Source organism: Oncorhynchus clarkii, chromosome 5, assembly GCF_045791955.1.
Source record: "Oncorhynchus clarkii lewisi isolate Uvic-CL-2024 chromosome 5, UVic_Ocla_1.0, whole genome shotgun sequence".
NCBI classification, from domain to species: Eukaryota; Metazoa; Chordata; class Actinopteri; order Salmoniformes; family Salmonidae; genus Oncorhynchus; species Oncorhynchus clarkii.
Genome location: NC_092151.1, coordinates 96,387,957 through 96,411,975, shown reverse-complemented (window position 1 = coordinate 96,411,975; position 24,019 = coordinate 96,387,957). Strand labels below are relative to the sequence as shown.

Here is a 24,019-nt window from a genome sequence, read left to right as displayed (position 1 = left end):
GTAAAGGGGGTGAATACATATGTAAAGGGGGTGAATACATATGTAAAGGGGGTGAATACATATGTAAAGGGGTGAATACATATGTAAAGGGGGTGAATACATATGTAAAGGGGGTGAATACATATGTAAAGGGGTGAATACATATGTAAAGGGGGTGAATACATATGTAAAGGGGTGAATACATATGTAAAGGGGGTGAATACATATGTAAAGGGGGTGAATACATATGTAAAGGGGTGAATACATATGTAAAGGGGGTGAATACATATGTAAAGGGGTGAATACATATGTAAAGGGGGTGAATACATATGTAAAGGGGGTGAATACATATGTAAAGGGGGTGAATACATATGTAAAGGGGGTGAATACATATGTAAAGGGGTGAATACATATGTAAAGGGGGTGAATACATATGTAAAGGGGGTGAATACATATGTAAAGGGGTGAATACATATGTAAAGGGGGTGAATACATATGTAAAGGGGGTGAATACATATGTAAAGGGGGTGAATATATATGTAAAGGGGGTGAATACATATGTAAAGGGGGTGAATACATATGTAAAGGGGGTGAATACATATGTAAAGGGGTGAATACATATGTAAAGGGGGTGAATACATATGTAAAGGGGGTGAATACATATGTAAAGGGGGTGAATACATATGTAAGGGGGTGAATACATATGTAAAGGGGGTGAATACATATGTAAAGGGGGTGAATACATATGTAAAGGGGGTGAATACATATGTAAAGGGGGTGAATACATATGTAAGGGGGTGAATACATATGTAAAGGGGGTGAATACATATGTAAAGGGGGTGAATACATATGTAAAGGGGGTGAATACATATGTAAGGGGGTGAATACATATGTAAAGGGGGTGAATACATATGTAAAGGGGGTGAATACATATGTAAAGGGGGTGAATACATATGTAAGGGGGTGAATACATATGTAAAGGGGGTGAATACATATGTAAAGGGGGTGAATACATATGTAAAGGGGGTGAATACATATGTAAAGGGGGTGAATACATATGTAAGGGGGTGAATACATATGTAAAGGGGGTGAATACATATGTAAAGGGGGTGAATACATATGTAAAGGGGGTGAATACATATGTAAAGGGGGTGAATACATATGTAAGGGGGTGAATACATATGTAAAGGGGGTGAATACATATGTAAAGGGGGTGAATACATATGTAAAGGGGGTGAATACATATGTAAGGGGGTGAATACATATGTAAAGGGGGTGAATACATATGTAAAGGGGGTGAATACATATGTAAAGGGGGTGAATACATATGTAAAGGGGTGAATACATATGTAAAGGGGGTGAATACATATGTAAAGGGGGTGAATACATATGTAAAGGGGGTGAATACATATGTAAGGGGGTGAATACATATGTAAAGGGGGTGAATACATATGTAAGGGGGTGAATACATATGTAAAGGGGGTGAATACATATGTAAAGGGGGTGAATACATATGTAAAGGGGGTGAATACATATGTAAAGGGGTGAATACATATGTAAAGGGGGTGAATACATATGTAAAGGGGGTGAATACATATGTAAAGGGGGTGAATACATATGTAAAGGGGGTGAATACATATGTAAAGGGGGTGAATACATATGTAAAGGGGGTGAATACATATGTAAAGGGGGTGAATACATATGTAAGGGGGTGAATACATATGTAAAGGGGGTGAATACATATGTAAAGGGGGTGAATACATATGTAAAGGGGGTGAATACATATGTAAAGGGGTGAATACATATGTAAAGGGGGTGAATACATATGTAAAGGGGGTGAATACATATGTAAAGGGGGTGAATACATATGTAAGGGGGTGAATACATATGTAAGGGGGTGAATACATATGTAAAGGGGGTGAATACATATGTAAGGGGGTGAATACATATGTAAAGGGGGTGAATACATATGTAAAGGGGGTGAATACATATGTAAAGGGGGTGAATACATATGTAAAGGGGGTGAATACATATGTAAAGGGGGTGAATACATATGTAAGGGGGTGAATACATATGTAAAGGGGGTGAATACATATGTAAAGGGGGTGAATACATATGTAAAGGGGGTGAATACATATGTAAAGGGGTGAATACATATGTAAAGGGGGTGAATACATATGTAAAGGGGGTGAATACATATGTAAAGGGGGTGAATACATATGTAAGGGGGTGAATACATATGTAAAGGGGGTGAATACATATGTAAGGGGGTGAATACATATGTAAAGGGGGTGAATACATATGTAAAGGGGGTGAATACATATGTAAAGGGGGTGAATACATATGTAAAGGGGTGAATACATATGTAAAGGGGGTGAATACATATGTAAAGGGGGTGAATACATATGTAAAGGGGGTGAATACATATGTAAAGGGGGTGAATACATATGTAAAGGGGGTGAATACATATGTAAAGGGGGTGAATACATATGTAAAGGGGGTGAATACATATGTAAGGGGGTGAATACATATGTAAAGGGGGTGAATACATATGTAAAGGGGGTGAATACATATGTAAAGGGGGTGAATACATATGTAAAGGGGTGAATACATATGTAAAGGGGGTGAATACATATGTAAAGGGGGTGAATACATATGTAAAGGGGGTGAATACATATGTAAGGGGGTGAATACATATGTAAAGGGGGTGAATACATATGTAAGGGGGTGAATACATATGTAAAGGGGGTGAATACATATGTAAAGGGGGTGAATACATATGTAAAGGGGGTGAATACATATGTAAAGGGGGTGAATACATATGTAAAGGGGGTGAATACATATGTAAAGGGGTGAATACATATGTAAAGGGGGTGAATACATACGTAAAGGGGGTGAATACATATGTAAAGGGGGTGAATACATATGTAAGGGGGTGAATACATATGTAAAGGGGGTGAATACATATGTAAAGGGGGTGAATACATACGTAAAGGGGGTGAATACATATGTAAAGGGGGTGAATACATATGTAAAGGGGGTGAATACATATGTAAAGGGGGTGAATACATATGTAAAGGGGGTGAATACATATGTAAAGGGGGTGAATACATATGTAAAGGGGGTGAATACATATGTAAAGGGGGTGAATACATATGTAAAGGGGGTGAATACATATGTAAAGGGGGTGAATACATATGTAAAGGGGGTGAATACATATGTAAGGGGGTGAATACATATGTAAAGGGGGTGAATACATATGTAAAGGGGGTGAATACATATGTAAAGGGGTGAATACATATGTAAAGGGGGTGAATACATATGTAAAGGGGGTGAATACATATGTAAAGGGGGTGAATACATATGTAAAGGGGGTGAATACATATGTAAAGGGGGTGAATACATATGTAAAGGGGGTGAATACATATGTAAAGGGGGTGAATACATATGTAAAGGGGTGAATACATATGTAAAGGGGTGAATACATATGTAAAGGGGGTGAATACATATGTAAAGGGGTGAATACATATGTAAAGGGGTGAATACATATGTAAAGGGGTGAATACATATGTAAAGGGGGTGAATACATATGTAAGGGGGTGAATACATATGTAAAGGGGGTGAATACATATGTAAAGGGGGTGAATACATATGTAAAGGGGGTGAATACATATGTAAAGGGGGTGAATACATATGTAAAGGGGGTGAATACATATGTAAAGGGGGTGAATACATATGTAAAGGGGGTGAATACATATGTAAAGGGGTGAATACATATGTAAAGGGGTGAATACATATGTAAAGGGGTGAATACATATGTAAAGGGGTGAATACATATGTAAAGGGGTGAATACATATGTAAAGGGGTGAATACATATGTAAAGGGGGTGAATACATATGTAAAGGGGGTGAATACATATGTAAAGGGGGTGAATACATATGTAAAGGGGGTGAATACATATGTAAAGGGGGTGAATATGTAAAGGGGGTGAATATATATGTAAAGGGGGTGAATACATATGTAAAGGGGGTGAATACATATGTAAAGGAGGTGAATACATATGTAAAGGAGGTGAATACATATGTAAAGGGGGTGAATACATATGTAAAGGGGGTGAATACATATGTAAAGGGGGTGAATACATATGTAAAGGGGGTGAATACATATGTAAAGGGGTGAATACATATGTAAAGGGGGTGAATACATATGTAAAGGGGGTGAATACATATGTAAAGGGGTGAATACATATGTAAAGGGGTGAATACATATGTAAAGGGGGTGAATACATATGTAAAGGGGTGAATACATATGTAAAGGGGTGAATACATATGTAAAGGGGTGAATACATATGTAAAGGGGTGAATACATATGTAAAGGGGTGAATACATATGTAAAGGGGTGAATACATATGTAAAGGGGTGAATACATATGTAAAGGGGGTGAATACATATGTAAAGGGGTGAATACATATGTAAAGGGGTGAATACATATGTAAAGGGGTGAATACATATGTAAAGGGGTGAATACATATGTAAAGGGGTGAATACATATGTAAAGGGGGTGAATACATATGTAAAGGGGGTGAATACATATGTAAAGGGGTGAATACATATGTAAAGGGGGTGAATACATATGTAAAGGGGGTGAATACATATGTAAAGGGGTGAATACATATGTAAAGGGGTTGAATACATATGTAAAGGGGGTGAATACATATGTAAAGGGGGTGAATACATATGTAAAGGGGGTGAATACATATGTAAAGGGGGTGAATATATATGTAAAGGGGGTGAATACATACGTAAAGGGGGTCAATATATATGTAAAGGGGGTGAATACATACGTAAAGGGGGTGAATACATATGTAAAGGGGTGAATACATATGTAAAGGGGGTGAATACATATGTAAAGGGGGTGAATACATATGTAAAGGGGTGAATACATATGTAAAGGGGGTGAATACATATGTAAAGGGGGTGAATATATATGTAAAGGGGGTGAATACATATGTAAAGGGGGTGAATACATATGTAAAGGGGGTGAATACATATGTACAGGGGGTGAATACATATGTAAAGGGGGTGAATACATATGTAAAGGGGGTGAATACATATGTAAAGGGGGTGAATATATATGTAAAGGGGGTGAATACATACGTAAAGGGGGTGAATATATATGTAAAGGGGGTGAATACATACGTAAAGGGGGTGAATACATTTGTAACGGGGTGAATACATATGTAAAGGGGGTGAATACATATGTAAAGGGGGTGAATACATATGTAAAGGGGTGAATACATATGTAAAGGGGGTGAATACATACGTAAAGGGGGTGAATACATATGTAAAGGGGTGAATACATATGTAAAGGGGGTGAATACAAATGTAAAGGGGGTGAATACATATGTAAAGGGGGTGAATACATACGTAAAGGGGGTGAATACATATGTAAAGGGGGTGAATACATATGTAAAGGGGGTGAATACATATGTAAAGGGGGTGAATACATACGTAAAGGGGGTGAATACATATGTAAAGGGGTGAATACATATGTAAAGGGGGTGAATACATATGTAAAGGGGTGAATACATATGTAAAGGGGTGAATACATATGTAAAGGGGGTGAATACATATGTAAAGGGGGTGAATACATATGTAAAGGGGTGAATACATATGTAAAGGGGTGAATACATATGTAAAGGGGGTGAATACATACGTAAAGGGGGTGAATACATATGTAAAGGGGTGAATACATACGTAAAGGGGGTGAATACATATGTAAAGGGGGTGAATACATATGTAAAGGGGTGAATACATACGTAAAGGGGGTGAATACATATGTAAAGGGGTGAATACATACGTAAAGGGGGTGAATACATACGTAAAGGGGGTGAATACATATGTAAAGGGGTGAATACATACGTAAAGGGGGTGAATAAATATGTAAAGGGGTGAATACATATGTAAAGGCGGTGAATACATATGTAAAGGGGGTGAATACATATGTAAAGGGGGTGGATACATATGTAAAGGAGGTGAAGACATATGTAAAGGGGGTGAATACATATGTAAAGGGGGTGAATACATATGTAAAGGGGGTGAATACATATGTAAAGGGGGTGAATACATATGTAAAGGGGGTGAATATATATGTAAAGGGGGTGAATACATACGTAAAGGGGGTGAATATATATGTAAAGGGGGTGAATACATACGTAAAGGGGGTGAATACATATGTAAAGGGGTGAATACATATGTAAAGGGGGTGAATACATATGTAAAGGGGGTGAATACATATGTAAAGGGGTGAATACATATGTAAAGGGGGTGAATACATACGTAAAGGGGGTGAATACATATGTAAAGGGGTGAATACATATGTAAAGGGGGTGAATACAAATGTAAAGGGGGTGAATACATATGTAAAGGGGGTGAATACATACGTAAAGGGGGTGAATACATATGTAAAGGGGGTGAATACATATGTAAAGGGGGTGAATACATATGTAAAGGGGGTGAATACATACGTAAAGGGGGTGAATACATATGTAAAGGGGTGAATACATATGTAAAGGGGGTGAATACATATGTAAAGGGGTGAATACATATGTAAAGGGGTGAATACATATGTAAAGGGGGTGAATACATATGTAAAGGGGGTGAATACATATGTAAAGGGGTGAATACATATGTAAAGGGGTGAATACATATGTAAAGGGGGTGAATACATACGTAAAGGGGGTGAATACATATGTAAAGGGGTGAATACATACGTAAAGGGGGTGAATACATATGTAAAGGGGGTGAATACATATGTAAAGGGGGTGAATACATATGTAAAGGGGTGAATACATATGTAAAGGGGTGAATACATATGTAAAGGGGGTGAATACATACGTAAAGGGGGTGAATACATATGTAAAGGGGTGAATACATACGTAAAGGGGGTGAATACATATGTAAAGGGGGTGAATACATATGTAAAGGGGTGAATACATACGTAAAGGGGGTGAATACATATGTAAAGGGGTGAATACATACGTAAAGGGGGTGAATACATACGTAAAGGGGGTGAATACATATGTAAAGGGGTGAATACATACGTAAAGGGGGTGAATACATATGTAAAGGGGTGAATACATATGTAAAGGAGGTGAATACATATGTAAAGGGGGTGAATACATATGTAAAGGGGTGAATACATATGTAAAGGGGGTGAATACATATGTAAAGGGTGTGAATACATACGTAAAGGGGGTGAATACATACGTAAAGGGGGTGAATACATATGTAAAGGGGTGAATACATACGTAAAGGGGGTGAATACATATGTAAAGGGGTGAATACATATGTAAAGGAGGTGAATACATATGTAAAGGGGGTGAATACATATGTAAAGGGGTGAATACATATGTAAAGGAGGTGAATACATATGTAAAGGGGGTGAATACATATGTAAAGGGGTGAATACATATGTAAAGGGGGTGAATACATATGTAAAGGGGGTGAATACATATGTAAAGGGGGTGAATACATACGTAAAGGGGGTGAATACATATGTAAAGGGGTGAATACATATGTAAAGGAGGTGAATACATATGTAAAGGGGGTGAATACATATGTAAAGGGGTGAATACATATGTAAAGGGGGTGAATACATATGTAAAGGGGGTGAATACATATGTAAAGGGGTGAATACATATGTAAAGGAGGTGAATACATATGTAAAGGGGGTGAATACATATGTAAAGGGGTGAATACATATGTAAAGGGGGTGAATACATATGTAAAGGGGTGAATACATATGTAAAGGGGGTGAATACATATGTAAAGGGGTGAATACATATGTAAAGGGGGTGAATACATATGTAAAGGGGTGAATACATATGTAAAGGGGTGAATACATATGTAAAGGGGGTGAATACATATGTAAAGGGGGTGAATACATATGTAAAGGGGTGAATACATATGTAAAGGGGGTGAATACATATGTAAAGGGGGTGAATACATATGTAAAGGGGGTGAATACATATGTAAAGGGGGTGAATACATATGTAAAGGGGGTGAATACATATGTAAAGGGGGTGAATACATATGTAAAGGGGGTGAATACATATGTAAAGGGGGTGAATACATTTTTATTTATTTTTTCATTTCACTTCACCAATTTAGACTATTTTTGTATGTCCATTACATATAAGGCCCTGCCCCGCCCCCCTTTCGGAAAAGCTGACCACGACTCCATTTTGTTGATCCCTGCCTACAGACAGAAACTAAAACAAGAGGCTCCCACGCTGAGGTCTGTCCAACGCTGGTCCGACCAAGCTGACTCCACACTCCAAGACTGCTTCCATCACGTGGACTGGGACATGTTTCATATTGCGTCAGATAACAACATTGACGAATACGCTGATTCGGTGTGCGAGTTCATTAGAACGTGCGTTGAAGATGTCGTTCCCATAGCAACGATTAAAACATTCCCTAACCAGAAACCATGGATTGATGGCAGCATTCGCGTGAAACTGAAAGCGCGAACCACTGCTTTTAATCAGGGCAAGGTGTCTGGTAACATGACCGAATACAAACAGTGCAGCTATTCCCTCCGCAAGGCTATCAAACAAGCTAAGCGTCAGTACAGAGACAAAGTAGAATCTCAATTCAACGGTTCAGACACAAGAGGCATGTGGCAGGGTCTACAGTCAATCACGGACTACAGGAAGAAATCCAGCCCAGTCACGGACCAGGATGTCCTGCTCCCAGGCAGACTAAATAACTTTTTTGCCCGCTTTGAGGACAATACAGTGCCACTGACACGGCCTGCAACGAAAACATGCGGTCTCTCCTTCACTGCAGCCGAGGTGAGTAAGACATTTAAACGTGTTAACCCTCGCAAGGCTGCAGGCCCAGAAGGCATCCCCAGCCGCGCCCTCAGAGCATGCGCAGACCAGCTGGCCGGTGTGTTTACGGACATATTCAATCAATCTCTATACCAGTCTGCTGTTCCCACATGCTTCAAGAGGGCCACCATTGTTCCTGTTCCCAAGAAAGCTAAGGTAACTGAGCTAAACGACTACCGCCCCGTAGCACTCACTTCCGTCATCATGAAGTGCTTTGAGAGACTAGTCAAGGACCATATCACCTCCACCCTACCTGACACCCTAGACCCACTCCAATTTGCTTACCGCCCAAATAGGTCCACAGACGATGCAATCTCAACCACACTGCACATTGCCCTAACCCATCTGGACAAGAGGAATACCTATGTGAGAATGCTGTTCATTGACTACAGCTCAGCATTCAACACCATAGTACCCTCCAAGCTCGTCATCAAGCTCGAGACCCTGGGTCTCGACCCCGCCCTGTGCAACTGGGTACTGGACTTCCTGACGGGCCGCCCCCAGGTGGTGAGGGTAGGCAACAACATCTCCTCCCCGCTGATCCTCAACACTGGGGCCCCACAAGGGTGCGTTCTGAGCCCTCTCCTGTACTCCCTGTTCACCCACGACTGCGTGGCCACGCACGCCTCCAACTCAATCATCAAGTTTGCGGACGACACAACAGTGGTAGGCTTGATTACCAACAACGACGAGACGGCCTACAGGGAGGAGGTGAGGGCCCTCGGAGTGTGGTGTCAGGAAAATAACCTCACACTCAACGTCAACAAAACTAAGGAGATGATTGTGGACTTCAGGAAACAGCAGAGGGAACACCCCCCTATCCACATCGATGGAACAGTAGTGGAGAGGGTAGCAAGTTTTAAGTTCCTCGGCATACACATCACAGACAAACTGAATTGGTCCACTCACACAGACAGCATTGTGAAGAAGGCGCAGCAGCGCCTCTTCAACCTCAGGAGGCTGAAGAAATTCGGCTTGTCACCAAAAGCACTCACAAACTTCTACAGATGCACAATCGAGAGCATCCTGGCAGGCTGTATCACCGCCTGGTTCGGCAACTGCTCCGCCCTCAACCGTAAGGCTCTCCAGAGGGTAGTGAGGTCTGCACAACGCATCACCGGGGGCAAACTACCTGCCCTCCAGGACACCTACACAACCCGATGTCACAGGAAGGCCATAAAGATCATCAAGGACATCAACCACCCGAGCCACTGCCTGTTCACCCCGCTATCATCCAGAAGGCGAGGTCAGTACAGGTGCATCAAAGCTGGAAACCGAGAGACTGAAAAACAGCTTCTATCTCAAGGCCATCAGACTGTTAAACAGCCACCACTAACATGAAATGGCTGCTGCCAACACACTGACACTGACTCAACTCCAGCCACTTTAATAATGGGAATTGATGGGAAATGATGTAAATATATCACTAGCCACTTTAAACAATGCTACATTATATAATGTTACTTACCCTACATTATTCATCTCATATGCATACGTATATACTGTACTCTATATCATCGACTGTATCCTTATGTAATACATGTATCTCTAGCCACTTTAACTATGCCACTTTGTTTACATACTCATCTCATATGTATATACTGTACTCGATACCATCTACTGTATCTTGACTATGCTGCTCTGTACCATCACTCATTCATATATCCTTATGTACATATTCTTTATCCCCTCACACTGTGTACAAGACAGTAGTTTTGGAATTGTTAGTTAGATTACTTGTTGGTTATTACTGCATTGTCGGAACTAGAAGCACAAGCATTTCGCTACACTCGCATTAACATCTGCTAACCATGTGTATGTGACAAATAAAATTTGATTTGATTTGAATAAAATTTGATTTGATTTGATTTGATTTTGATTTAATTGGCTTATAGAGAGCAGAGAGAATGCTTGGAGAAAGTGATTGGTTAATTTACAAAGTCACATGACATATCAAATGTTTTTTGTCAAATGTGCCGAATACAACAAGTGAAGACCTTACCGTGAAATGCTTACTTACAAGCCCTTTAACAACAGTGCAGTTCAAGAGTTAAGAAAATATTCATATTTAATCTGATCACCTGACAACGACGAGACAGCCTAGAAGGTCAGAGAACTGGCAGTGTGGTGCCAGGACAACAACCTCTCCCTCAATCTGAGCAAGACAAAGGAGCTGATCGTGGACTACATGAAAAGGCATACCGAACAGGCCTCCATTAACATCAATGGAGCTGAAGTGGAGCGGGTCGAAAGTTTCAAGTTCCTTGGCGTCCACATCACCAACAAACTATCATGGTCCAAACACACCAAGACAGTCGTGAAGAGGGCACAACAAAACCTTTCCCCCCTTTGGAGAAAAGATTTGGCATGGGTCCCCATATCCTCAAAAAGTTCTACAGCTGCACCATCGAGAGCATCCTGACCAGTCACCGCCTGGTATGGCAACTGTTCAACATCTAACCATAAGGCGTTACAGAGGGTAATGTGTACGGCCCAGTACATCACTGGGGCCAAGCTTCCTGCAATCCAGTACCTATATAATAGGCGGTGTCAAAAGAGAGCCCATAAAATTGTCAGAGACTCCAATCACCCAAGTCATAGACTGTTTTCTCTGCTACCGCAGGTCAAGCGGTACCAGAGCGCCAAGTCTAGGTCCAAGAGGCTCCTTAACAGCTTCTACCCCCAAGCCATAAGACTGCTGAATAATTAATCAAATGGCCACCGGGCTATTACACCGGGCTTCCATTTGTTTTGTACACTGCTGTTACTTGCTGTTAATTATCTATGCATAGTCACTTTACCCCAACCTACGTGTACAAATTACCTCGACTAACCTGTACCCCCGCACATTGACTCGGTTCCGGTACCCCGTGTATATAGCTTCGTTATTGTTATGTCATTTTATTGTGTTAGTTTATATTTATTGTGTTAGTTTTTATAGGATATCCCTACCGGCCAAACCCTCCCTAACCTGGACGACACTAGGCCAATTGTGCATCGCCCCAGCGGCCGGCTGCGACAGAGACTCTCGAACCCAGAGTCTCTGGTGGCACAGCTTGCACTGTGATGCAGTGCCTTAGACCACTGTGCCACCCGGGAGGCATGAGAGTTACTTTTCTAAAAGAACACAGAGCATTTTCATTAATGGAAACCTCTCTAATGCAAATTGTGTTGAATGTGGCGTACCGCAGGGAAGCCGGCTTGGACCATTATTGATTTGTTTTTACTAATGACCTTCCACAGACCCTGACCTTCACAGCATTGGGATAGAGGTACAGATGCACAGGAGAAGCATCACGTGTGTGTGTGTGTGTGTGTGTGTGTGTGTGTGTGTGTGTGTGTGTGTGTGTGTGTGTGTGTGTGTGTGTGTGTGTGTGTGTGTGTGTGTGTGTGTGTGTGTGTGTGTGTGTAGGTGTGTGTGTGTGTGTGTGTGTGATAATAGCAGATCCGTAATGCCAGATGTATTTACTGAGGAGTCTTATTAACTTACAGCTTCCAAACTTAAGAGGACAGGCGTGGGCATCCATGGGGAAGTCCTCTAACTGCATGGGGCATTCTGCTGAGATGGTTAACCTGGAGAGACATCAGAGATTAGAAATTATATTGTGATCGTGATTCATTACAATTATTAACCTTTCTGGCGCAGGGTTTCCGCTAGCGACCCACCATGACAACATCCGGTGAAATTGCAGAGCGCCAGATTCAAAATACAGAAATAGTCATAATAAACATTCATAAAATATACAAGTGTTATACATCGGCTAAAAGATGAACTTCTTGTTAATCCAGCCGGTTTGTCAGATTTCAAATAGGATTTACTGTGAAAGCATACCATGCGATTATCTGAGGCCCCGCATACAAAACCATGAAAAACATTTTCCAACCAAACAGATGCATCACAAAAGTCAGAAATAGCGATAAAATAAATAAAATAAATCGCTTACCTTTGAAGATCTTCATCTTTCCGCAATCCCAAAGGTCTCAGTTACACAATGAATGGTTGTTGTTTTTTCCGATAAAGTCCTTCTTTATATCCCAAAATTGTCCGTTTGTTTGGCGCATTTGATTCAGAAATACACTGGTTCCAACTCGCCTAACATGCCTACAAAGGATCTAATAAGTTATCTGTAAACTTGGTCCAAACATTTCAAACAACGTTTCTAATCCAACCTCAGGTACCCTAAAATGTAAATAATCGATAAGACGTTTCCAATACCGGAGGAAAACAACAAGGAGGTCTCATTCACACGCACCAACAGACTAGAGTCCACCTGAGTGACACTTAGAAAGAAAATTATTTTTTCTACAAAAAAAAGACTGTTGACATCTAGTGGAAGCCATAGGAACTGCAATCTGGGTCCTAATAATTCCGCTTCTCCATTGAAAAGAATTGGAATGACCTCAACAACAAAAAAATCCTGGATGGATTGTCCTCAGGGTTTTGCCTGCCAAAATCAGTTCTGTTATACTCACAGACATTATTTTAACAGTTTTAGAAACTTTAGAGTGTTTTCTATCCAATACTACCATGCATATGCATATCCTAGGTTCCGGGCCTGAGTAACAGGCAGTTTACTTTGGGCACCTCAGTCACCCAAACTTCTGAATACTGCCCTCTAAGAAGTTCTAAATAATCATCATATCATCAGTTGCTCAACTCCATTTCACCAATGATTCCATTACTATGTCAGAGCACGGTGTTAATAGACAAATTGCCGTGTTACTACAAAACCAGAAGAGCAATTTATGCTTTGACATGATTAACCTAGAGAAGTTACAAGACAACATCATGATTATTTTACAATTCATCATCGTCATCACTATTACATTTTTTATGATAACATTCAACCATTTAGATTTAGATCACAATGTGTGATATTATAGAGAAACAGGAACAAAATCCTGCATTATTTGCTATAAGAGGTCAAAACATTTACATCATGGAAACTTCTTGCGTCTTCTGTTAATAAGAATATTTAGAGATAACAAAGAGACGTTCATTGCCCGAGAAGTTTGTGCCATTTAACACTATAAACCAAATATAGGGCCCTTTAACCCTATAAAGACTCCACAAGTGGTCTCCTGATGTAGTTTAAGTGTTGTTGTGGACTTACAACATCCAATATTAGTTGGTTTTTTAAGTGTGATTTTGAGAGCAAAAACATGAAAACAAATGGGAAAAACAGAAAACTGGAAGAAACACATTTTAGCTAAAATACAGCTCTTCTCTCTTTTCTCTCTCTACCTCTTTATCCCTGTCTATCTCTGTCATTTGCTCACTCAATAAATCATAGGTGGATTTGAGTTGGAATGCCATGTGATCTCATGGGAACAGCATTCCAAGAGCTGTATCAAAACAGCGTAACAGTATCCCATCTGAAAACTGGTGATCCTAGACTGCCATCTACTGGAGATAGTTCATCATCATCATCACCTGGCTTTCCAAAAGCGGTCCACTAAGATCTGCATCAGCATTATTTAGTCTACCAGCTCCTACATCCGATGGTATATACAGGTATGTCTCTGTTCATAATGTGGTCCAATCAAATACAACAATGTTCCCCAGCCCATATATGAACATTTTGTTCAAATAAATCTTAAAATGTAATCGGACATCGATCATTTGTGGTTTTAAACTAAGTTCCCTTTGTAAAACATTGGAGTAAGAATCCCCACAGGAAGTAGAGGAGAGGACACACGTCTGGTAAATTAAGTATTTGCTCAGATATTGAGCCGACGCGTTGATTGGTTCTTTCAAACGTAATTTTTTTCCCTTGAGGAAGCGGGGGCTCAGGAGGTGTGAGGAAGCGGGGGCTCAGGAGGTGTGAGGCTGTGCTTGTGGGTGTTTGAGTTTGAGTGACAAGGGCACGGAGGGGGCGGGTGCTCAGGGTGTGTGTGGCTGTGGGTGTTTGAGTTTGAGTGAGAAAGGCATAGAGGAGAAACAACCAGTAAAAGCACAGTGCCCTTCATTATCAATACACATCAAAACATTATTTCCAGAATCTAGGTGTTTGCCAGACTAAATAAGAGCACACCTCCTCAATCTATTGTCCTACACCTCCCTCTAGTGGACTACACAGGAACTACACATCTGGTGGTCTACACAGGAACTACACCTCCCTCTGGTGGGCTACACAGGAACTACACCTTCATCTGGTGGACTACACAGGAACTACACCTCCCTCTGGTGGACTACACAGGAACTACACCTCCCTCTGGTGGACTACACAGGAACTACACCTCCCTCTGGTGGACTACACAGGAACTACACCTCCCTCTGTTGGACTACACAGGAACTACACCTCCCTCTGGTGGGCTACACAGGAACTACACCTCCCTCTGGTGGGCTACACAGGAACTACACCTCCCTCTGGTGGCTACACAGGAACATAACAACTGGAAGAATGTATCTTATGATGTAAAAAGACACAGAACACTGGTAAGGCAAAACAATGGACAGGCTATTCCAAGTGATTTGAGTGGGTGCAGTTGCATGATACCCAACCACAGAAATATTGCTGTTTTCAGAAAATAGGCATTGTAACTCACTGATTAGTCTTTCAATAATTAAACACGTCAATGATTCCCTCTTAGGAATGTCTCTGAAGCAAAACTTAGGGCTCTATTTTAACAAACCTAACGCCATGGGTGCTATAGGTTCAGGGATGTGTCAGAAATAGTTTTGCTATTTTCACAACCAGAATTATGGGCGCAGTAGCTGGAAGTGGTGCGAAAGGGCTGGGGTTTGATGAATAAACAAGTTGGAGGTGTGTCAAGGCTAGACCCCTCACTAGCCAATCAGAACGTGCTCCATGGCTAAATATGTGGTTGTTTCAAGTTGTGTATTTACAGTCTTTTATGTATTTCATTGTCATCAACTCCAATTTGATTGTTAGTCAGATATAGCCTAGTTTGTCAAATAGCCTGCAGAAAACAAAATAATAAAATGTAGGCCTATCCCATCTTTGCTAAATATGTTGAACATATTTGCAGTCCACATTGTATTAATTAAAAGCATGGCTTCAATAAGGGAATATATTGTTTAACATTCACACTGCTATAGGGGCTAGGCCTACTGTAGGCCTATATGTCTGAGCCATGTTTATTCAGAAAGTATTCAGACCTCTTGACTTTTTCCACATGTTGTTAATTTACAGCAATTTTCTAAAATGGATTCAGTTCATTTGTTTCCTCGTCAATCTAAACACAATGACAAAGTAAAAACAGTTTATAGAAATGTTTGCAAATGTATATATAGATTTTTTTAAATACCTTATTTAAATAAGTATTCAGACCCTTTGCTATGAGACTCGAAATTGAGCTCAGGTGCATCTTGTTTCCATTGATCATCCAACTTGATTGGAGTCCACCTGTGGTAAATTCAAATTCACCTGTTTATATAACGTCCCACAGTTGACGGTGCATGTCAGAGCAAAAATTAAACTATGAGCTTGAAGGAATTGTCTGTAGAGCTCTGTGACAGGATTGTGTCGAGGCACAGATCTGGGGAAGGGTATCAAAACATTTCTGCAGCATTGAAGGTCCCCAAGAACACAGTGGCCTCCACTTGGAACCACCAAGACTCTTCCTAGAGCTGGTCGCCCGGCCAAACTGAGCAATCGATGGGAGAAGGGAGGAAGATGACCAAGAACCTGGTGGTCATTCGGACAGAGCTTCAAAGTTCTTCTGTGGATATGGGAGAAACTTCCAGAAGAACAACCATCTCTGCAGCACTAAACTAATCTGGCCTTTACTGTAGTGGCCAGACAGAAGCCACTCTTCAGTAAAAGGCACATGACAGCCAGCTTGGAGTTTGCTAAAAGGCATCTGAAAACTCTCAGACCATGACAAACCAGATTCTCTGGTCTGATGAAACCAAGATTGAACTCTTTGGTCTGAATGCCAAGTGACACGTCTGGAGGAAACCTGGCACCATCCCTACGGTGAATCATGGTGGTGGCAGCATCATGCTGTGGGGATGTTTTTCAGAGGCAGGGACTGGAAGACTAGTCAGGAAAGATCTTTACAGGGAAAGATGAATGGCGCAAAGAACAGAGAGATACTTGATGAAAACCTGCTCCAGAGCTCTCAGGACCTTAGACTGTGGCGAAGGTTCACCTTCTAACAGGACACCGACCCTAAGCACACAGCCAAGGAGGAGTGGCTTCGGGACAAGTCTTTGAATGTACTTGAGTGGCCCAGCCAGAGACCAGATTTGAACCCGATCTAACATCTCTGGAGAGACCTGAAAATAGCTGTGCAGTAACGCTCCCCATCCAACCTGACAGAGCTTGAGAGGATCTGCAGAGAAGAATGGGAAAAACTCCCCCAATACAGGTGTGCCAAGCTTGTAGCATCATATCCAAGAAGACTCAAGGCTGTAATCACTGCCAAAGGTGCAACAACAAAGTACTGAGTAAAGGGTCTGAATACTTATGTAAATGTGATATTTCAGTTTAACAAATAAATTCAAAAATTCAAAAAATCTATTTTTGCTTCGTCATTATGGGGTATTGTGTGTAAATTGATGAGTGATTTTATTTTTATTTTTATATATTCTAGAAAAAGTCTATAAAGTAACAAAATGTGGAAAAACTCAAGAGAGCTGAATAGTTTCTGAATCCACTGTACCTTTTTTTAAAACATTATTTATTTAACCTTTATTTAACTAGGCAAGTCAGTTAAAAACAAATTCTTATTTTCAATCACAGCCTAGGAACAGTGGGTTCAGGGGCCTTGTTCAGGGGAACGGTGGGTTAACTGGTCTAGGAACAGCGGGTTAACTGCCTTGTTCAGGGGAACGGTGGGTTAACTGGTCTAGGAACAGCGGGTTAACTGCCTTGTTTAGGGGAACAGTGGGTTAACTGCCTTGTTTAGGGGAACAGTGGGTTAACTGCCTTGTTTAGGGGAACAGTGGGTTAACTGCCTTGTTCAGGGGAACAGTGGGTTAACTGCCTTGTTCAGGGGAACAGTGGGTTAACTGGCCTAGGAACAGTGGGTTAACTGCCTGTTCAGGGGAACAGTGGGTTAACTGGTCTAGGAACAGCGGGTTAACTGCCTTGTTCAGGGGAACAGTGGGTTAACTGCCATGTTCAGGGGAACAGTGGGTTAACTGCCTGTTCAGGGGAACAGTGGGTTAACTGCCTTGTTCAGGGGAACAGTGGGTTAACTGCCTTGTTCAGGGGAACAGTGGGTTAACTGCCCTGTTCAGGGGAACAGTGGGTTAACTGCCCTGTTCAGGGGAACAGTGGGTTAACTGCCCTTTTTAAGGGAACAGTGGGTTAATTGCCTTGTTCAGGGGAACAGTGGGTTAACTGCCTTGTTCAGGCTTTACAGTGGGTTAACTGCCTGTTCAGGGGAACAGTGGGTTAACTGCCTTGTTTAGGGGAACAGTGGGTTAACTGCCTTGTTTAGGGGCAGAACGACAGATTTTTACCTCGTCAGCTCTGGGATTAGAACTTGTAAACTTTACGGTTACTAGTTACGGTTACTAGTTACGGTTACTAGTCCAACCACTAGGCTACCCTGCCAACCATTGTCAATAAGCAAGATTAAAGTCCCTATTAAATAAGGCTTTAAAATAGAGCGATTCATTGTAATCAAAAATACAACTTGTTTTGAACAGGCTATGTCTAAGTACAGCCACCATAAATGCTTCCCGTGGGCAGATGATACCAAGGCGCAACGCAGACAATGGAGGATTTTACGCACATCTAATATAAAAAGAGAATATCCACTCACTGCTATACTGCTGCCAAATATGTTTTATAATGAAACCATCTTACGTGTCACATCCACACTTATCCAGAAATAGCAGATGGCTCCTAAATTGCATTATGGACGTTCGCCATCAAGACAGGATGTGAATTATTCAAAGTTTTTTCTTATCAAATTAAATGAAAAACAAGATCTGTGTTTTTTTTTTATTTTTTTTACCAATAATATTTCGAAATAGCTTTGGGAGTCATAAGCAGGATATCATAAAATCCACAGACTAACTTTAGATCTAGTCCGGGTAGCCTACTGTACATGAAGGGGTTTTAGCATGATGGACATATGGACATGTAGCCTACATGAAGGGGTTTTATAATTCATGATGGACATATGGACATGTAGCCTACTGTACATGAAGGGGTTTTATAATTCATGATGGACATATGGACATGTAGCCTACTGTACATGAAGGGGTTTTATAATTCATGATGGACATATGGACATGTAGCCTACTGTACATGAAGGGGTTTTAGAATTCATGATGGACATATGGACATGTAGCCTACTGTACATGAAGGGGTTTTATAATTCATGATGGACATATGGACATGTAGCCTACTGTACATGAAGGGGTTTTATAATTCATGATGGACATATGGACATGTAGCCTACTGTACATGAAGGGGTTTTATAATTCATGATGGACATATGGACATGTAGCCTACATGAAGGGGTTTTATAATTCATGATGGACATATGGACATGTAGCCTACATGGAGGGGTTTTACGCATGTCCAAAACGGGACCTGACTAAAATAAAGTAGACCTACACAATACATAGGATACAGTATAAAGGGGATGTCCACTCACTGTTTTGCTGCTCCCAAACTTAATCTTTTAATAAAGCTTTGGTGATTAAGATGTATTTCAAAGCACTATCACGAATCAAACTCTTTATTGATAGGCTTGGCTCCTCGATGAACACATTGGACAGGACAACGTCTTCATTGAAGAGAGGCACTATGTTTTTAATCAAATGTTGAAAAACATGAGTTTTCATGTTTCTAAATTCGAGGGTTCCCGGCACAAAAAGCAAACCTACTCTCCTGTTCCATGAGCGTAAGGGTGTGTCACGGCTGGATAGGCTGTGAATATAGCCACTAGGCTGTGAATAGAGCCACTAGCCTGTGAATAGAGCCCCTAGGCTGTGAATAGAGCCACTAGGCTGTGAATAGAGCCACTAGGCTGTGAATAGAGCCACTAGGCTGTGAATATAGCCACTAGGCTGTGAATAGAGCCCCTAGGCTGTGAATATAGCCACTAGGCTGTGAATAAAGCCACTAGGCTGTGAATATAGCCACTAGGCTGTGAATAGAGCCCCTAGACTGTGGCTATCCCAATGTGATCCTTTAAGGAGTGTCAATAGCATTCCTTCAGCTCTTCCACTTTCAATTATCTCATTACAAAACCAACCTTCTCTGCAATTATTTTTTTTTGCTGATTCCATTGACAGTGTTTACCATGGCTGGGTTAGAAAGTGTTTTTTAAATGGATGTTCGTCTGAGATCAATCCGTGCTTGGGTAAGAAGAGGGGCATGTTAACAGAAGATTCTCTGGTCATTAGCAGGAAGTATATGCAGAGCCACAACACAATAGCAAGTTAGCATTTTGTCATCATGAATCTAGTTCTGGAGGCAGCTCTGAACCTAACCCTAACCTTAACCATAACTTTAACCAAACTGCACACTAACCTTAAATTAAGAACAAAAAAGCAATTTTATTTTTTGTTTTCATGAATTTTTAAAAGTATTTACAGTATTTGACTATTTTTTATTTTATTTTTTTAAATCTGAATGTTTTTAAAATCTGAATCATTATATACTATACACACTATAGCCTATGAACCCTCGTCTAAAGTAGTGCACTATATAGGGAATAGGGTGCCATAGGGCTCTGGTCTAAAGTAGTGCTCTATATAGGGAATAGGATTCTATACGGCTCTGGTCTAAAGTAGTGCACTACATAGGGAATAGGGTGCCATTGTGCCCTAACCTGCAGACCACATTGCTCCCCATGTTCAATCTCTCCCTAGAATGTCATGAAATCCCCAAGTTGTTGAAATCATCATTTGTCCTCCCTCTTTTGAGTTGGTACCACTATACTGAATAACTGTTGGCCCATATCTAAGTTGGATTTTTTGGGGGGGCAAAAGTATTGGCGTCGCTAGTCAATTAGAAGGAGCTTATCTACTTCCAGGAAAAGTATATTTTGAGTAGGATGGACTCAGGTTTTCATTCTAGCCACAGCACTGTTACAGCAACGTTTACATTTGTGGATTATATTCACTGGATATTGTGTATCTGTGTTCATAGACGTGTCAAATGACCAGCCTGTCTTGGTGCAGAGACTGAAGTGTGTTGGGGTGATGTGTGATCTATATAGTGGTCTTGGCTGGTCTCCACACCACTGTGATCTATATAGTGGTGTTGGCTGGTCTCCACACCACTGTGATCTATATAGTGGTGTTGGCTGGTCTCCACACCACTGTGATCTATATAGTGGTGTTGGCTGGTCTCCACACCACTGTGATCTATATAGTGGTGCTGGTCTCCACACCACTGTGATCTATATAGTGGTGTTGGCTGGTCTCCACACCACTGTGATCTATATAGTGGTGTTGGTCTCCACACCACTGTGATCTATATAGTGGTGCTGGTCTCCACACCACTGTGATCTATATAGTGGTGTTGGTCTCCACACCACTGTGATCTATATAGTGGTGTTGGCTGGTCTCCACACCACTGTGATCTATATAGTGGTGTTGGCTGGTCTCCACACCACTGTGATCTATATAGTGGTGCTGGTCTCCACACCACTGTGATCTATATAGTGGTGCTGGTCTCCACACCACTGTGATCTATATAGTGGTGTTGGTCTCCACACCACTGTGATCTATATAGTGGTGTTGGCTGGGCTTCACACCATTGTGATCTATATAGTGGTGCTGGTCTCCACACCACTGTGATATATATAGTGGTGTTGGCTGGTCTCCACACCACTGTGATCTATATAGTGGTGTTGGCTGGTCTCCACACCACTGTGATCTATATAGTGGTGTTGGTCTCCACACCACTGTGATCTATATAGTGGTGTTGGTTGGTCTCCACACCATTGTGATCTATATAGTGGTGCTGGTCTCCACACCACTGTGATCTATATACTGGTGCTGGTCTCCACACCACTGTGATCTATATAGTGGTGCTGGTCTCCACACCACTGTGATCTATATAGTGGTGCTGGTCTCCACACCACTGTGATCTATATAGTGGTGCTGGTCTCCACACCACTGTGATACATATAGTGGTGTTGGCTGGTCTCCACACCACTGTGATCTATATAGTGGTGTTGGTCTCCACACCACTGTGATCTATATAGTGGTGTTGGCTGGTCTCCACACCACTGTGATCTATATACTGGTGTTGGCTTGTCTCCACACCACTGTGATCTATATAGTGGTGTTGGTCTCCACACCACTGTGATCTATATAGTGGTGTTGGCTTGTCTCCACACCACTGTGATCTATATAGTGGTGCTGGTCTCCACACCACTGTGATCTATATAGTGGTGCTGGTCTCCACACCACTGTGATCTATATAGTGGTGCTGGTCTCCACACCATTGTGATCTATATACTGGTGTTGGCTGGTCTCCACACCACTGTGATCTATATAGTGGTGCTGGTCTCCACACCACTGTGATCTATATAGTGGTGTTGGTCTCCACACCACTGTGATCTATATAGTGGTGCTGGTCTCCACACCACTGTGATCTATATAGTGGTGTTGGTCTTCACACCTCTGTGATCTATATAGTGGTGTTGGTCTTCACACCTCTGATCTATATACTGGTGCTGGTCTCCACACCACTGTGATCTATATAGTGGTGCTGGTCTCCACACCACTGTGATATATATAGTGGTGTTGGCTGGTCTCCACACCACTGTGATTTATATAGTGGTGTTGGTCTCCACACCAATGTGATCTATGTAGTGGTGTTGGTCTCCACACCACTGTGATCTATATAGTGGTGTTGGCTGGTCTCCACACCACTGTGATCTATATAGTGGTGCTGGTCTCCACACCACTGTGATCTATATAGTGGTGCTGGTCTCCACACCATTGTGATCTATATACTGGTGTTGGCTGGTCTCTACACCACTGTGATCTATATAGTGGTGCTGGTCTCTACACCACTGTGATCTATATAGTGGTGCTGGTCTCCACACCACTGTGATCTATGTAGTGGTGTTGGTCTCCACACCACTGTGATCTATATAGTGGTGTTGGCTGGTCTCCACACCACTGTGATCTATATACTGGTGTTGGCTGGTCTCCACACCACTGTGATCTATATAGTGGTGCTGGTCTCCACACCACTGTGATCTATATAGTGGTGTTGGTCTCCACACCACTTTTTATTTATCCGTTATTTTACCAGGTAAGTTGACTGAGAACACGTTCTCATTTGCAGCAACAACCTGGGGAATAGTTACAGGGGAGAGGAGGGGGATGAATGAGCCAATTGTAAACTGGGGATTATTAGGTGACCGTGATGGTTTGAGGGCCATATTGGGAAGTTAGCTAGGACACCGGGGTTAACACCCCTACTCTTACGATAAGTGCCATGGGATCTTTAATGACCTCAGAGAGTCAGGACACCCGTTTAACGTCCCATCCGAAAGACGGCACCCTACACAGGCCAGTGTCCCCAATCACTGCCCTGGGGCATTAGGATGTATTTTTTTAGACCAGAGGAAAGAGTGCCTCCGACTGGCCCTCCAGCACCACTTCCAGCAGCATCTGGGTCTCCCATCCAGGAACTGACCAGGACCAACCACTGTGATCTATATAGTGGTGTTGGCTGGTCTCCACACCACTGTGATCTACAGTGCCTTGCGAAAGTATTCGGCCCTCTTGAACTTTGCGACCTTTTGCCACATTTCAGGCTTCAAACATAAAGATATAAAACTGTATTTTTTGTGAAGAATCAACAACAAGTGGGACACAATCATGAAGTGGAACGACATTTATTGGATATTTCAAACTTTTTTAACAAATCAAAAACTGAAAAATTGGGCGTGCAAAATGATTCAGCCCCCTTAAGTTAATACTTTGTAGCGCCACCTTTTGCTGCGATTACAGCTGTAAGTCGCTTGGGGTATGTTTCTATCAGTTTTGCACATCGAGAGACTGACATTTTTTCCCATTCCTCCTTGCAAAACAGCTCGAGCTCAGTGAGGTTGGATGGAGAGCATTTGTGAACAGCAGTTTTCAGTTCCTTCCACAGATTCTCGATTGGATTCAGGTCTGGACTTTGACTTGGCCATTCTAACACCTGGATATGTTTATTTTTGAACCATTCCATTGTAGA

At 41.6% G+C, this 24,019-nt stretch overlaps 1 protein-coding gene across 1 annotated transcript in view; it reads right to left on the bottom strand.

Annotated features, from left to right (window-relative positions):
• Window positions 1–24,019, bottom strand: part of LOC139410296 (gamma-aminobutyric acid type A receptor subunit alpha5) — a 76,644-nt gene that overhangs the window by 36,984 nt on the left and 15,641 nt on the right. The window contains exon 6 of the mRNA XM_071155786.1: window positions 12,367–12,449. Within this exon, the coding sequence (XP_071011887.1) occupies window positions 12,367–12,449 (83 nt within the window). The remainder of the gene's footprint in view (window positions 1–12,366; window positions 12,450–24,019) is intronic.